Here is a 17,035-nt window from a genome sequence, read left to right as displayed (position 1 = left end):
TTGAGTTGTTGACAGCTTGCAATTCTAATTAGTATGCACAAGGACTAAAAGTGTTCAAAACAAAAAAGCATGAGGACTATAGCTGGTAATATGTTTGTGTTTATTTTTGTTACAAGCCGATTTCTTTGTGTTTCTTGACTTCTTCCACCGCCATTAACACCAGGAAACAATCTCCTTCCTTCTTATTCTTCTTTCTGTATGTTCGATAACAACAAAAGCCCCAAAGTAAGCTTTTAATATTCTACATTCATAAGCCCATTCTAGTATTCTACACAAAAGCCCCAAATAAGAGCAAATAACGGGTTATCGGTCTGGACCGAATTTCTGTCGGGTTTTGCACCGAACCGGACCGAACCCGAGATTACATGGATATCCAGGACCGAAGACCAGACCGTTTGTGGCTCGGTCGGTCCGGTTCGGGTCAGTCTCGATCGGGTCTTGGTCGGGCTTCTGGTTTCAGGCTAGTCTCAACAAAAAAATGTTTTAATGTAGGGAAAAAACCCGGCTAAAAAAATGTATAAATGGTTTTTTACTGAATAACCTTACTTTTACCTAGTTATATGCCAAATCACCTGCCACATCGTTTGAAATTCACGTGCCACTTTTTGATAAACATCCATTCATCAGTCAAACAAGCCACACACATATCCAAGATCCAGGATGTATATCTCAAAATTTTAGAATATATACATTATATCATATCTAAACTATGGTTGCGGCTCAAATGCTTCCGGTCGTCTTTTCCAACGGTTCTTCACCATCTATTTGTTTGATGGTGCTTTGGGAAAGATCGAATGATAACAGATAGATAGATCCAAAATTATTATTTTTTCAATGTTTTTTTTCCTATCTTTTCCTTTCTGATTCTTTTATTTTCTATAAAAAGTGGTTCTTTTCTTTCCATAATTATTCTTTATTTTCTGATTCAATGTTTTGTACATGTGTTTTTTGCCTTATGTGTTGGATTCTTTCATTTTCTTTAACCGGAAGCTGAATAGTTGTTGAAAAAGTGTCACCGGAATCTGAAACAATTACCGGAAACTGAAAAATTCACCAGAATCTACTGGTGGTTTATTTAGTACTATCCTAAAGATGCTGTTTATATTCACACTTGCCAAAGATTGACTGCAATTCTTGCAAGAAGCGTGAGATCAATAACATAAACATCATAAATAAATGTGTTAATGTATATATATTTGTTGTTTTAAGTAAACCAGTAAGTGGAAATAGGAATGTGCACGGGTTCAAAACCGGCCCGAACCGTGTAGACCCGTGACCCAAAAATGCATGAAAAGTGGAACCGAAATCCAACCCGTTGACCCTGCGGGTGGGTCGGTTCGGGCCTGGGTTTTACCGGGTCGGGCTCGGTTTAACCGAGTTGACCCGTCTTTCTTTTTTTAAAAAAAAAATCTTGTGGGTTGAAAATGGATGGTTGGACTGACTTTGCTAGGAGTTATGGTGGTGGTTTACTAGGATCCATATGAAACATCAGACATGTATAATATAGGTGTTTTATTGTTTTGTTTGTGATGCTTTGTATGAAATATAAACCTGTTGTATATGTACTTTTGCCATATAATAAGTATATGTTTGTAATTTTGTATAAAATGATGGGTTTGTTATGATTTGTGTAGTGCAAAAATGGGGGAGCATGAAGAATTGGAATTTAGGTTTAGCACCGTTTAGTGAGAGAACGGAGAATAAGAAATGCAGAGTTTTATTTAAGTAAATATATATATATATATATATGAAAATATAAATATGGATATTATGAATGTTTTTTGTTTGGTCAAAATATCTTCCACATATATCATTTAGCTTCCATTTATTACTAACATATGGTACTATGGTAGTACAATAATTGACCAACTTTTTCTACTAGTGTAGTACAACACTTTTCTTCATATAATGCTCTCAACTTCTTTAAGACTTTTTTCTCTCTCTCACAAAATATAATATGAAAATTCATTTATTCATCTGCCATTTTTGGTTTCATAATAAAGTAAAATTCGTGTCTCTTTGAAGATTGATTTGCAATACATCAAAAACCACAAATGTTTGCTGTTAATTTCTTGATTTACAAATCGAAGAGCGCATGACAAATAGATAAGCACGCCCAAAACCTACTAAAACACACACTTCGGGATGTCTTCATGTTTTTTTGACTCCAAACTCAAAAGCCCAAGTATCACTTAGCCCAAGATATCTTACACTCAAGTAGTCAAGTCAGTGTTTCACGGGTTTTACAGGGTCAAACAGTCAAATCGCGGGTTTGACCCGAACCGAACCAAGAACCGAGAATCACTAAATTAATGAACCGAGAACCGGCCCGTTTGGGTGCCGGGCGGGTCGGGCCGGTCCGGGTCACGGGCGGGTCGCGGACGGGTTACGGGTTTCGGTCCAAATGCTCATCCCTAAGTGGAAACATGGAATACATTTTAAGTGAAAATGAGTTGGATATTCCACGGGTGAAATAAACGATTTAAAAATAAAGGAAAATGTGATTGAAAATTAAGCTGTTACCTGGAACTTACACGAAACCCTTTTATACAATTTTTTAGTTTTTTGCCTATATTAAAACTTTTTTTTGTTGAGACCCCAAAAAAGATATTTGTAGGTTTCATGGGATAAAAACCTATGATATACATAGATTAACGTATGTATTTGTAAGATCAAATAATGTAGTAAGATACAATAAAACATAGAGTTTAAGTTAATCAAATGATTAGGTATCAAAATTAGGACTTTGGTAAAGATTAGTGTCTAGCATTATATTACTATTAGAGTGTCAAACCAACGTATAGCTCAGAGATCGGCTAAAATATCATGATTAATTTATCATAAAGCCATAAATTTGTAGTTAATTTTTTGTAGATAATTATCGGCTTTCACAAATAACCTCTCCAGTTTTTACTTTCCACTCTTCAGCATTGATAACAATAGAGCTACAAGCCATGTTTAAAAGATCAAAAAAGGATAAAATAAAAATATATGATAGATATGATGAACCATTGTGCACATGCAACTGTCGACACATAAAAATGACCAACAAACGTAACTTTAATAACCCAAGTACTTGAAAATAATTGAGGGTCATATTTTGTGTTAACAAAGTTAATTGCCGCTACACAGTTTCTAGTTTAACCTAGCAAAAATTATCAAGTTCAGACCAAAAATTATAGCAGTAGAAGCGATACCAGAGACCAAAATCTAACGATTAGATTCAGACCAAGTATATGGATGTGAACATACGGAAACTGATCATGAACCTTTAAAAGTTCAAAGCAAAATAATTACAACCATTCCAAACATTCATATTTTAGACAGGAATTGCCAGCCCCTTCTTCGCCATGCTGTCAAGAACATCGTTCAGAGCTTGACAAAGCCCAAAAATCTGCACACAAAACCACAGAAGTGATAAACGTTTGTCAAAAGGGGGAGAAATTTGGAAACCCCGGACATAACCTTATTGCTAATTACTTTCATATTCCTTCTTTGGATAAACGATTAAACTATACAAGAAAGATATAAATCACCTGTTGATCCCATTGCTGGAGTTCCTCATTGTCATCCTCGAAATGTATAACTGCTTCTACCTGACATGTGGAAGCCACAACATAAATCAGGCATTAACTTCAACAATATACGAATTAATTGATATTTTTTGTTGCATAAAAATAACAATAACTTTTCAATTTAGAGTTAAAATTTAACTCTGATCCATTTTCTAGCGATGTTTAGGACGGTCTTGTTTTCGATCATGGGTTCCTTTTGCTTACGTAGGGGGCTTTAAATACTAATATATGTTCATTAAACGATGTGCAAGTCAATAAACATAATCATTCTTGCAAGTCTGATTGTAAAAATGGTGAAACTTGGATGTGAAAGAGAGCATTTCACGTAAAATACCTGATCAATTGACCCCCTCATTCTATCTTCACAAATCATTCTTGACGCAATCTTTTCTGCCTGCAAAGATACAAAAAACTGTTCTGATTACCGCATGCTACTTAAATACAGGTAAATAAACAGATACAATCCTGTAAACTCAAAAGCACACCTTGTTAGGTGCAATTCCCAGCAGTGTGCCCAGTTCATCAAAGCTGATACCAAAAAGAATAAGATGTTAGTCATAGATAGAATATTGCACAAGATGAAGGGATATACTATATCGCCTGGCAATTTTTGAAAAACTCTAAACAAGTTAGACAAACCAACGTTCAAAACCAATATTTATACTTGCTGGGAAGAAAAATTAATTGACAGAACATCTGATATCTGAAATGGAAAATAATGCAATAACTTGACTTCTAAAATCGTCTCATATCAACGTTGTTAATGGTGACGATAGACACGTTTCTTTGCTTTAGTGCGGGTAATCAGGTGACGGCGATCACATGAATGTGAAGAAGAAAAGAATGTATCAGTAAAATTTAATCCAGTTATGAACTAACATAACAAATGTTATCCTAATCTAATATTCTATGTTTATGAGAAGTTGACAATGACTAGTCCAGCTTAACATGCTTTGACTTCTTCATCCAACAAACATAAGAAAGGTGTTACTAAGATAGGCCTGCAAACGGATCTATTAAAACCAAGCACAAAACAGCAATTGAGTCAATAGTTCAACTTCCATTTACAATCATTCCGAAGGTATATTCAGAAAATTATGAACAGTAAGAGGATAATAAAGTTAGTTTAAAAGTAAAAAAAATAAAAAAATCAAAGATATCGGAAGATGCGTTACCATGTTCGCTCCTTTTACAGTTTCTATCATAAATTTAAGAATCATGGAAGTTGAACATACCACTCTTCCAACTTAACAAAATAGAGACTTAGTGTGAAGAGCATGACTTACTATATATTTGCGTTTAACAAACACTTATATGAAGAAGATGGAGCCTAGATGAAAAGAAACAGTATCGGTATACCTAATGTTTGTATACAGTTTGCTTGCACTCAAGAGATTATGTTCTATCATTGCACGGTCGAGCACAGTAAAGTTGTCAGGTAAGAGTGCTTTCTGTTGAAGAAACAAATATTAGAAATCAGGTATGGTAACAGCATATCACAGTTCTGAACCAAGCTCATGACTGAAAGTTGTACACTACATTTGGTAAAACTCAACTTTAAGCTATATTCAATATAGGCAAACAAATGGGCTTCAAAAAAATTATTAAGTCAAAAATGGCCCAGTGTATCTGAACACTTACAAATCATGAAACATGGTTGATCAAATTAATTAGTTTAGAATGTCATAGTGACTGAACCAAAACTAGTATAATATAGTTGTTTATAAAATTCAAGAAAAGAAAAACTAGTGTTGCTCATCCTCGCTCCGGCCCTTTTGACCAGGTACCCAACCCCCACCAAAATTATCTACCTCTAATTCTAACAGTACCTGATGTTCTTTCAGTTCCTCTGAGAATGCATCTATCTCAGCTTTCCTCAAGATTCTCTCTAGGTACACCTAAGAAGATCAAAAAAAGATAAGTTGTATGCACCTCTGAAGTAAATAAAGGTCCTTTAGAATAACCCTTTATCCATGTACGATACCTTTTGTAAAATTGGATAGATCTTTAACCTTGAACAGCGTTCATCCTATGGGAGGAAACATAAATAAAAAGCCATGTTAGTTTTTGAGATAGGAGAGCTGACAACTAAACATTATGCTGGCACATGAATCATTTGGTTTGCAAAGATATATAAGAGATATATTGGCAGCCAAGTGATATTAAGCAAAAGGTATTTACTTTGTACAAAGTTGCAAGAACACGAGAACGCTGAGGCCCTGCAGCAGCCAAAATTGTGCAGGTCACAGCAGCAGATAGAGCCTGCTCTAATGCATCTTCGTCAATCACTCTGCAACAGATCAAGGATGATCCAATGGACATAATATTTAGTAAACAAATATAAAACTACAACTTTAAGTTGCAACAGATGGTTGATGTATGAATGGGTGAAAGATCAAGAAACCGAATTTCAAAAGGCATACTCGTCTCCAATTTGCCTCTTCTCAATTTGTGAAATATCGTAATAACGAAGTGCAGCTTCCAAGAACTTTCTTTTCAAGTCCAGTATCCTTGCATAACAGACCTTTAAAGAAAGAGAGAGATAAGAAAATATAGTGTCAGCTTATAATGATGCAGGAACATCCTTCCAACAAGAATGTATGTTAGATCAGAATTCAGCAGTCTCCACCTTGTATTGCAAATTCAATACTTCATGCGGACTGTTGCTAACCATAAATGAGGCTTTGTTAATAAAAGCCTCTGCATTCACAGCATCATCATCCTGCCAGATTGCAGTTACATAGTAAGTCCACTAACACTAACCAATAGAATGAGATAGCTTTGTATAAGATAGTTGTCGGTTGTCCCACTGATATCAATATTCGACAATAGAATGAGATTGCAGTTACATAGTAAGGCTTATTCGTGTTAGCAAAAGCATACCTCAAGGTACAGTCGCGCAATTTGCACACATTTTTCCAACCTGAACTTATCATCAATTACTCTACAAAGATGAAATAACACAAAGAGTAGTCAAAATTAGAGGCAGTTGAGAAAGATTGATGCAAGAGAGTAAAGCCGGCAATCATAACCGGTCGGTGAGGGCTATTTTATCGACAAGTGACTGGGCCAACACATGTTAATGGATGATATTTACTAGTAGTCTAGACTCTAGTATAGGTAAATTAATTGGTAAATTGGGCAGTATGTTACAGAGCTGCAAAACAAAAACGTAGAGGTAGATATGGATTTGCCAACACCGCTATCATCTTATTACAATATATTATAAACCAGTAATTCAAAATTAAAAGATAATAAGGTAACGGAACACCCTAATAATTTAATGGTAAATCATAATAATCAATCCAAACCCATTTATAGAAAGTTAGAAACGACCCATTTTGACACGAGCCCTTTTTACCTTTTACCCCACCCTTGCCTGTTTTGCCACCTCCACAAGCAAGAAAAAGTATAAGCCAAACACATACAATGCAAATGTAATTAACTGGACTAATAACACCAGAACAATGTGAGAATCTGCATTGAAATAACGTGGCCCAGGCAATTGTGATCATGTTAAAGCATCGTCATTAAGACGGCCACTTATCAAGGACTTCTTACTTTATTTTCCCTCTAGCCTAAAACATGAACATAGTTTGAATAGCTTCTGCAGCTGATTTCAATTATTATTACACTTGTGGCAAAGCAACTATAGCATAAGAAATTATCAAATAACAAAAGATTAATAATAATAATAATAATAGAATTTTCATTCTTCCTTACCTCATTCCAGAGTCAAGATCGATGCCACTTAGCATTTGTGCTGCTTTAGACCATAGCTGTTCAGACTCATACAGCTCTGCAAGCTTCTCTCGGATAACGAGAACCTACAAGTTGCAGGTTCCATATTAAACTCTTGTGTGAATATAAATCAAAATGCAAAAATAAAGCACAAATGCTCATTCTGAGAAATCTTTCAAATTTGAAAAGAAGAAATTAACTTAGTACACGAGTCCATAAGGGCTAGCACCATCTTTGGGTGACATACACAGAGTTATAGCTTTTAGGAATGATATTCCGTGGGAACATTTTTGACTTATTGTTGAGCATAACATATTCTAGACGTATGCATGTTAATCCTAGAAAATGTTAGAATGATTACCTCTACAGTTGAAGGACACATAAAAAATTCCCCCAGCATTGACATCTAACGTAATCACTTAACCTAGGGCTAGCATCTTGGACCACCATGTTATATACATACAGAAATGCTGTACCAACTTTATCTGAAACCGCATGCAAGTCACAAACCTAGCCATGAATCAGAATCAAATCAATCAATGGCTAGCATACAAGGCTCACACCAATTAAAGACCATTAGTATCAGGGCTCATATATAGAAAATTCTGTTGACAAAAAAAAAGTCTCTTAACTGCAAGACTTGTCTCATAAAGTCTGGCAAGAAGCCCGGACAGCAATAACGCGAGGGGTAATACAGATTCCCGCCTTCCCGGTGCAGAATATGCTATTACCCAAAACCACTGCTATGATTATTGCTCCAGCCTCGGCTAGGTCTTTACGTTCTCGCATGCCACTCCCCATTTTCTCTCTCTAAAATTAAACCCTTCCAAACAATACTTATCCTCACACCATAGCTTCGTCAAAAAGAAAATCTCCCTTTCCCCATTTTGCAAGTCTATCTATCGTAGCAACAAGATCTACTTTACCAGCATTAACAGAAACTACAACTAGAAGAATATGACCATATAAGGATGGAATGTGCTATATAAAGTTAGGCCCTACAAATTCATCAACATCTAAAAGTAACATAAACATGTTCCACCAACATGAGACAAACCCTAGATAGCTCGCAACATCTCAAAGCAACTTCAATAGTCACATCTAGTACATTTATTAATATAGGTAATTTCTACTGCCATCGCCAATTAAAGAGCAACACGCCAACCCTCTCTTACACTGCCAGCCACTTCACCGCTCAGCTAACACCAACTGATACACTCCACATTACCCTTTAATCCTTTATTTAACTATATTTCAAGGTCGTGACCTCAATAAACTCTTCTGTTTAACTCGTCAAGCTCGAATAGCTCGCTCCACTTGAATCACTAAACAACCTATGAGCGAGCTGACTATTAGTTCATTAAGCTCAACTCGTATAACTAACCAAGTAACAAGTTTCTATTCGAGCTCTACTCGATTTTTCTTATAGCTTCTACGCTCAAACTCGACTTAAACAAGCTCGAACTCAAGTAGCTAGTAAAACTCGGCTATATCTCACCCCTAAACCGAGAACCACAATGTGGACACGACCGCCATACCACTAACCTAGTTTTTTTTTCTCTCTAAATATACAAATTTATAATACACATGATATATATATATATATATGAAAAATAGGGAGTAAGGAAGGAAGAAAGGCGAAACGAACCTGTTCTTCGAAGGAAACGACACGAGGCTGAATTTGATGAAGAGTATAATGAGCGATTTCCTTTTGATTTTCAGGTTCTAATCTTCCTAATTCTTGTGCTACTGTTTGTAACAACTGCCTTGATACTACCAATGGTACATCATCCGATAGAACTACAAAATCATCACAATTTTTTTACATTAATTATACAGATTATTATATATACATATGTATATATATATGGAAAAAAAAGGTGGAAGAATGGTTAACTGTGATCAATGAAGTTTTTGGCTTGAACGATGTCGTTTGAAGCGATGACGGAAGAAAGAATGTGCTTGTATTCTTCGATCTTTTGGCGTTGATCGCCGATTGCGGATGCGCTAGCGAAGGCACTCTCCATTGCAAAGAATATTTTTGAAACCCTAGAAATTTGGTTCGAAGGGGTTTTAGGAGCTTTTTAGATAATAATAAAGTAAAAGTAAATAAGATAGCGCTCAGCGATATTAGACGGAGTTTTTTTTTATTATTATTACGTATATTATTGGGCACAAAGCTTTTTAGAACCTTTAATTTTTGTTTTAAATTAAAAACTTCTAAAAATTTTAAAAGCTTTTTTTGATAAAAGAAAACTTTAAACTTAAGTTTGGTGAAAAAGTTTATTAATAAATGTGGTTGATATAGTGTTCCCTTGTTGTAAATGGGTCCCGAATAAGTGTAACTTACTCTTGTGAAGGGCAGTCATGGATCGTATTTCTACCATACTGCCATATCGGAGCGTAACTGCAATTTCGGGGATTTGGTGTGTGTATTATGTGGGGAGGGACCGGAAACTCTAAGCCACCTCTTTTGTGAATGTGGTGTGGCGGCTGATGTTTGGCAAGCTATTAGCGAGTGGTGTAAAACAAGACCTTTTTTTGTTTTTGACGTCAAAGACCTTATTGAGTTTCACGAACAACGGGAAAGAACAGGGAAGAAAAGGAGGCGATTATAGGTATGATTATGACTAGTTGTTGGGTGATTTGGAAACATAGGAACGATGTGAGGTTCGCTAGTGGCAATGGCAATGTGGCTTCCATCATTCAAGATATCAAGTCCCTTGGATTTTTTTGGTAAAAATCGATCAAAACATCATTGTATTAGTTGGTCAGATTGGTGTAGTTTTAATTTATTGTAAATATTTGTAAATATTGCCGCCGCCGGTTTGCCAGGGCAAGTGTGAATGAAATTTACCTTTCATAAAAAAAACAATATATTAGCATTTAAAAAAAACTCTAAGTTGATATAACAATTATTTATATTAGTTTACATGATACAGCTATATATATATATATATATATATATATAACAAAATGACATTTTGTAATATATTCTCACTCAACTAGTATATATAGTTTAAAATATCAAAAGTTTGTGTAAATTGCAAGTAAAAATAGTTGTGGTACATATTGTAATGCAGTTGTCACTAATTAAGGTTGGCCATAACGGGGCTCATATAATGCAAAAGAGCCGGACTCACTATCTTTTAAAGGACTACGATTTCCTTTATACAGTAAAACTTTTATAAACTAATATTGTTGAAACTGAGATATTTTATTAATTCGACAAGTTATTAATTTATTAAATGTTAATTTACAATAATTCTTTTAATATTGAGATAGACCTCGTTGAATTTCAATTGTCTTTGTTTTTCGTTTGTTTACGATAGCTTATTTGGAATTTTGTCATCGTGATATATTGTGCTATTGAATTATGTTAGGTCCAATTTTGCTGAAAACTGGAGCGTCTTCAGCTGCATCTAGAGACCAGAAGATTTGTCCAGAAATATTAGGCATCCAGTTGCAATGTACAGTTAATGCAACTGACGACTCCTACCAGTTGAGATCTGACCAGATACAACAAGTTGAAGTCGAAGACAACAAATGGAAGATAGAGAATGTCAATGGCGGCGAAGCCCAGTTGACATTCTACCCAGATCGAGAACCGGAGAGAATCAGTGTAAAGTACTTACAAATCTTTACACTGATTACGAAGAAGACCTTTTTGCTTTATGTACCTTTATCCTAACAATAGCAATTGTCTTTGATTAAAGTACAAAAATGCATAAAGCAGTTTGGATAAAGTGACTCTATGTCTTGCTTTATCTAGCATTTCAAAGGATTTCAAAATACATCTTTAAATGCTCTCAACCATATTTGAGCGGCAAAGTTGGAATCCCAATGTCAACTTTGCCTATAAATAAAGGTCTTTGCACAACCAAGAAACAACCTTTGCATAATCAGACTTTGCATATTCTTGGTGAACTTGTGCAATATTCTCTCAATCGTAAAAGCAAACACTTCACAACTTTAAGTGTTTCGATTATTAAGGAAAATTTCCAAGTATTAGATCATTTGTATATTTCATATGTTGTTAGGATATTTACATTCGTGTATTATCTTGGTTTTGCCAACAACCTTGTATTTTATTTAAGTTAATAAATAAAATACAATTGAAAAATTACAACTTGGTCTCACCATATTTATTTTATTGTATTTACTTTGTCACCTTAATAAGTAATCTAACCAAGAACTTGGTATGCATTCACTGCAACTGGTCATTTCCAGTTTAGTGTTTAAATTACAAAAAAACCGCACCATTAACATAGAGGTGTCTTCAGTTAGTATCATCTCTTGAGTTGAGACTTACAAATAATGTGGAATAACTGTATATTTTTATTGTGTGATTAAGTTACGATGAATAATTCTATATTCAATATAAGATCTCTCTCTCTCTCTCTCTCTATATATATATATATATATATATTTAATAAAACAGTAGTTATCCTAGCATTCTAAAGTCATCCAACTCAACTTAAAACTATCTTTATACTTTGCCACATAAGATTTTTTCTATGTGTCATCTCCATGAATTTTTCCATTTAATATATACTACATTCCTTTTTCGTTACAATATGAATAAAATAAAATAACAATATATTAAATAAAATAGTCAACTTTTTATTTGTTTCCAAATAAATAATTGCTAGCACCTTTTTTCAATATATAAGTTTGTTAATTACTAACCTATAAATACGTCTATATCAATATGTGTTTTGTACGAAGTGTTTAAGTCAGTATATCAAGTTTATTTCACAAAATTGTTATTGCTAAATGTATGTATGTATTCTAATATTTTGTTTTTCCACTCATTAATGTAGTGGGTCTGATATTAAGAAAATTTTGAATATTAGATTTTTAAATATTTTCAATTAATTTTATATAATATTTTATTTAAATGTTGCTTATTAGAAGATTAAATACTAAAAGTTTTGAAAATATAATTCAAAAACCGTGCATCGCACGGGGCAAAAATCCTAGTATATATATAAAAGGCTATCAGAAAGTGCTCACATGGCACTCTCTGGGTCCGTCACATCAGCATTTTCCTATGTTGCATCACCTTATTAATCCGCTCGCCACATCAGGTACCATGTAAGCAATACATCTTTGACATGTCAGCCAACATAGCCAATGCTTTTATCATTTTATGTTAATGTATGTAAAAAAACAAGAGGGAAGGGGAATTGAACTCATGACCTCACCTATGGTAATTAGTATGTTTACCAATAGGCCAAAGAGGTTGTTTGTGTATTTTTTTTTTTTACTCTTTAATTGATATACTATCTTTTTGGCGCTATACTTTTTTTTTACGCCAAAGAGACTTTTATTGGAGTTTTAAAATTTATTTCTCTATCTTAGAATATGAATTATCTAAATGTTGTTTGGATATATATATTTATAAAAATTTTTAAAGGATTGTCTATGTGATATTTTTTTAAAAATTTTCATTTGTTGCTATTTATTAGCCATCTTTGTTTGTTCTTTGTACTATTAGAATTCGTAATAATCCTTAGTGGTCGGTTCGGGTTCCGGTCAGAATATTCAGTTGTTATATTTTTTTCTCATCTGAGTTCAAAAAATTTTTCTCATCCTTATGCATACATTTATATCCTTATATATTAATATAAACTAGAAGGGTACCCGCACGTTGCAGCGGTACTTTCAGAAAAAGATGGTTAAATGTGGGGATTAGTTTCCTCGAATGTAGGAAACTTTGAACAAACGTCTATAATAGGAAATAACTGAAGTTTTGTGTATTGTATGTAAACAACTTTGAAATAATGTTTATTGTATATAAGAATTTCGTTTCAACCAATTAAAATCTGACAAGTGGCACCTGTATATGATTGTCACGTATGTTTTCTTATATACAATAAACATTTTTTCGAGTTGCTTACATGCAATACACATAACTTTAGTTTTTTCCTACTATAGACATTCGGTCAAAGATAGTTACATTCTAGAAAACTAATCCCTTAAATGTGTGGTACCTTTCTATTGCGTGAATGAACAAACAAAACACATGGGTTGTATACAATAGAAATACAAAGGCGATGCGGCTAATAATCTTAATCAAATATACATAATGTATTATTCAACATACAAAAATGCTCATTATAGAAAAAATTATACATATGTTGCATAAAAGATTCATCAGGATCAAAGTTGCTTTGCTCAATATATTCAATAAGACCAAGATGCTTCCGTGAGAAACAACCATGAACCATCCTGCAAAGTCTTCCACCCCATTTCATCTTCTAGACCCATGGGTGATGAAAAAGCAACTGATGCACTTTTATGGCAGATTGAAATCCAGCAGTCATAAGAAGAGAAGAGCTTGGGTCATACAATATTACAAATATAGCCAAACTCCCTGCCTCTGCTCAACATATAAGCAGAACTACTTACACTCTTGTTTTATCTTTAATAATACTAAGACTATAGAAGAAGAAGACCATAAAAAATAACTTGCAAACGGTCTACATTTTATTTGAACTTACATGTGCTTTCTGATTGCTCTAAGTTGAGTTCCATATCCAGTTTCAATTCCAATTTAGTTTTTCACGTGTTCGATTACTAATCTATATAGTGACAGTTGATTATAACCGGTTACTGTATCTAATGATAAAATTGTTATTAATATTATTATGAGAAATGTCAGATTTCTTGAAGAGAAAAAACCCCTTCTTAAAAGCTATTCCAAATTCAATAAATGTGGCATAAATAATAACAAAACAATACTATCACTTTACCCAAGCAACCAAAAACTGGTTACTAATGGATGCTTATAATCAGTGCAAACACAATAGAAGGGCGGGAGGGTGAAATACCTTTCAAGAGCATAATTGACCTCATTTATCAAATTAGGAAAAGAAAGAGTTGATGCAAACTGAGCTATTTTCTACATGCCAACATCGGTATGATTTGAAAAGAAATTCTGTCTCCCCGGAAGATCTGTAGTATTTGGGGTGAAACTGAGATCAAAAGCATCAAGAAATCTAAAAGGTCCATAATCAATCATGAAACCCAATACGGGCATGTTGTTGGTATTCATGACACCGTGTGTGAAGCCAACACTATGCCAGCTAGAAAGTAGTGAAGTAATGTTTAGCAACGTCTGTCACCCAAGCTAAAACCTTTTAAAAATTACTCTTTATGTCCTATTACACAACCCACCCCATTTTTCTACCTAAGTGATATTGCAAACAGAAAATTTGATGAAATGACAAAATTAATCACATTATCCCCTGCCCCATATTATGATTCAGTAACAATAACAAAAAATCACGTTAGCCTTATCTTGTTGACTTGTTGGTTGAAAATAATTTCTCCTGAAAGAAAAAAATGCAATGAGTAAAATGAGCACTCATAGGGTAATACAGAAGACTAAATATATGACTTGCAGTGAATAATAATGCAAAAATTAAAGAGTTAATCCTTGGGGGTGAGTAACAAAATCTATTGACATTAGAAGATGAACCTACATTATTAGGCTTACCAAAAACAAATGGCGATTCAATTAAGCTACACGAAAATGACGATTCAATTAAACTACAACTTTTAGAAAAATCATTATATCATTAAATATGAAAGTTAAAAACAACATGAGCAAGGAAAAAGATACACTTATTAATTTCTCACATAAAGATCATTTGTGAGAATTTAAATCTCACATGACATGATTTCATTATAAGCATATACTCATATAAAGATCATTTGATTTACTTTCAATTAGCATACATTCATGAGTCATAACTCATAACCACGTATAAATATATCGATTTTCAATTTTTAGGTTTTAATCAAAATAATACATGGATTAAAATATATTAATAAAAAAAGATGTATTTTACCTTTAATTCATATCGATTTTCGATTTTTAGGTTCTAATCAAAATAATACATGGATTAAAATATATTAATAAAAAAGATCAATTTTACCTTTAATTCACATAGACGGTGACTCAATCGGCGGCGGCGGGGGATGTATGTGAGACTGAAATAACAAAGAATCAATCAAGGATAATCAAAATAAAACATGGATTAAAATATTTTAATAAAAACCCCTGTTGGTGGCGATGAATCCGGTGACAGTGGTTGGTGGTGATGAATCCGGCGGCGGTAGTTGGTGGTGATGAATCCGGCGACAGAGAGAAAGGGGTTGCGATTAAGTGTGTGTGTGGATTTGGTTAACATATTGGTGGCGATGAATTCGACGTTGGTTCATGGTGATGACTCGGCAGCGGAGTTTGGTGCGAGAGAGAGAGACAGTAAGAAGATGTGTGTGTATGGAGAATAAAAGGGATAATGTGGAAGGGATAATAAGGAACGGAAAAGGGTATACCAAAAAGGAAAATGTCCAAGGGCAATATTGGTATTTTAAAGGCAGAAGTTACTAAAAATAGAAAAGGGTGTTTTGCTTTATTAGGTAGTAAAGATTGATATCTTAAAGTGCTAATTTGACTATTATTTAGTTTGTCATATAAAACTTTTTCCTATATTGCAACTTCATGTTTCTCATTACTAAAGATTTGACAAGTGTTATGCAATTTAGGATCCAACTTTACTATCAATCACACCTAAGTATTTAGTAGATTTCTACAAAAAAAAAATAGTCATACTTTGTTATTAACGACAACTATCATAGTTATATTCCAAATTTAAATTAGTACGTTAATGGATTCAACGTTTTATTAATATATAAAGTAATATATATGTCGGTTTTCATTTCCAACTACTTATTAATCTATAATTAGTTAAAACTATTATAGATTTTATTAGTACATGCAATGCATGGGTATAACCAACTTCATGATGATCTTACTTCAAAACTATTAATGACAAATATGGAAATACTTGAATCTTAAAAAGACACTACACCAGTAGTGAAAAATTACAAAATTAACATGGAGCAAAGATACATCTGCTAACCTAACAGTTCTCGATCTAACTGGACCATCCTTTGTGAAGCAATAGTAACCCATTTAAAATCTCCTAAGTTTTAAATAATTATTGCTTTTTTTCAGGTCAAGTAAGATGAACATCAATTTTATATTATATAATTATAATTACTTTTAGTTGAATAATAAAGTCCAACGACCATTACACCAACACAATATTGTTGTTAAGGTTTGAGTTTTAAAGAAATAAATAGTCTTTTATTTGCTTAAATTTCTCATGTTCGTTCGTTTACCTTTGTTGTTAAAGCCTATGTTTTTTTAATATATATATATATATATATATATATAAGTAAGTAACTGCTCAGTGCCGTCTTCCGCGGGTTTTGAGCCCCAATACTTCGACGGTGTATGGGGGAGGTTAAGATGTAGGCAGACCTTAACTCTACCTAAGTAGAGAAGCTGCTTCCAGTTTCTGCCTAAATGGTAGAAAAGGCCCTCCAACCTTTGCATGGGATGAGGATCGAACCCATGACCTCTGTCTCCAGAGGCAAGGGTGTTTACCACTGATCCAAAGATGTTGCTTATATATAATATATATATTTTTTATTTTTGTTTGAATTTCTCACAGTAGTCTGCAGATGATAACAATCTTTCTAATGATAAGAGTAATCATGTGTTAATTATTTCAAGCTTATATTAGAAACTTTATTATCTTATCTTAAAAAAATTACCATCTATTAATGATTTTTTAGATTGTACTAGAACCATCTTATCTTAGATCAGTCCTTCAACAAAAATAGGAATGGTCACGTAT

At 33.6% G+C, this 17,035-nt stretch overlaps 1 protein-coding gene across 1 annotated transcript; it reads right to left on the bottom strand.

Moving 5' to 3' along the window:
• Window positions 1–3,201: 3,201 nt before the first annotated feature.
• On the bottom strand, window positions 3,202–9,404 carry LOC122606922 (COP9 signalosome complex subunit 4). Its single transcript, XM_043779815.1, has 14 exons — window positions 9,214–9,404; window positions 8,965–9,116; window positions 7,299–7,402; window positions 6,459–6,519; window positions 6,205–6,297; window positions 5,999–6,099; window positions 5,757–5,865; window positions 5,560–5,604; window positions 5,405–5,473; window positions 4,935–5,026; window positions 4,061–4,103; window positions 3,910–3,969; window positions 3,537–3,596; window positions 3,202–3,394 (listed from the first exon to the last, which is right to left on the bottom strand). Exons 1-14 carry the CDS (start codon window positions 9,341–9,343, stop codon window positions 3,320–3,322), a joined length of 1,194 nt encoding a protein of 397 aa, XP_043635750.1. The 5' UTR covers window positions 9,344–9,404; the 3' UTR covers window positions 3,202–3,319.
• Window positions 9,405–17,035: the final 7,631 nt, after the last annotated feature.

The sequence above is a fragment of the Erigeron canadensis genome, chromosome 7 (genome assembly GCF_010389155.1).
Source record: "Erigeron canadensis isolate Cc75 chromosome 7, C_canadensis_v1, whole genome shotgun sequence".
NCBI classification, from domain to species: Eukaryota; Viridiplantae; Streptophyta; class Magnoliopsida; order Asterales; family Asteraceae; genus Erigeron; species Erigeron canadensis.
The sequence above is the reverse complement of the archived record's forward strand: the minus strand, read 5'-3'. Positions and strand labels throughout refer to the sequence as shown.

Excerpts from the sequence above, each read along its gene's own strand:
- LOC122606922 (XM_043779815.1), bottom strand. The coding sequence starts at position 9,343 with ATGGAGAGTGCCTTCGCTAGCGCATCCGCAATCGGCGATCAACGCCAA. Across the intron at positions 5,866-5,998 it reads AAGAGGCAAATTGGAGACGA|AGTGATTGACGAAGATGCAT; the intron begins GTATGCCTTTTG and ends GATCTGTTGCAG. Across the intron at positions 3,395-3,536 it reads TCCAGCAATGGGATCAACAG|ATTTTTGGGCTTTGTCAAGC; the intron begins GTGATTTATATC and ends TTTTGTGTGCAG.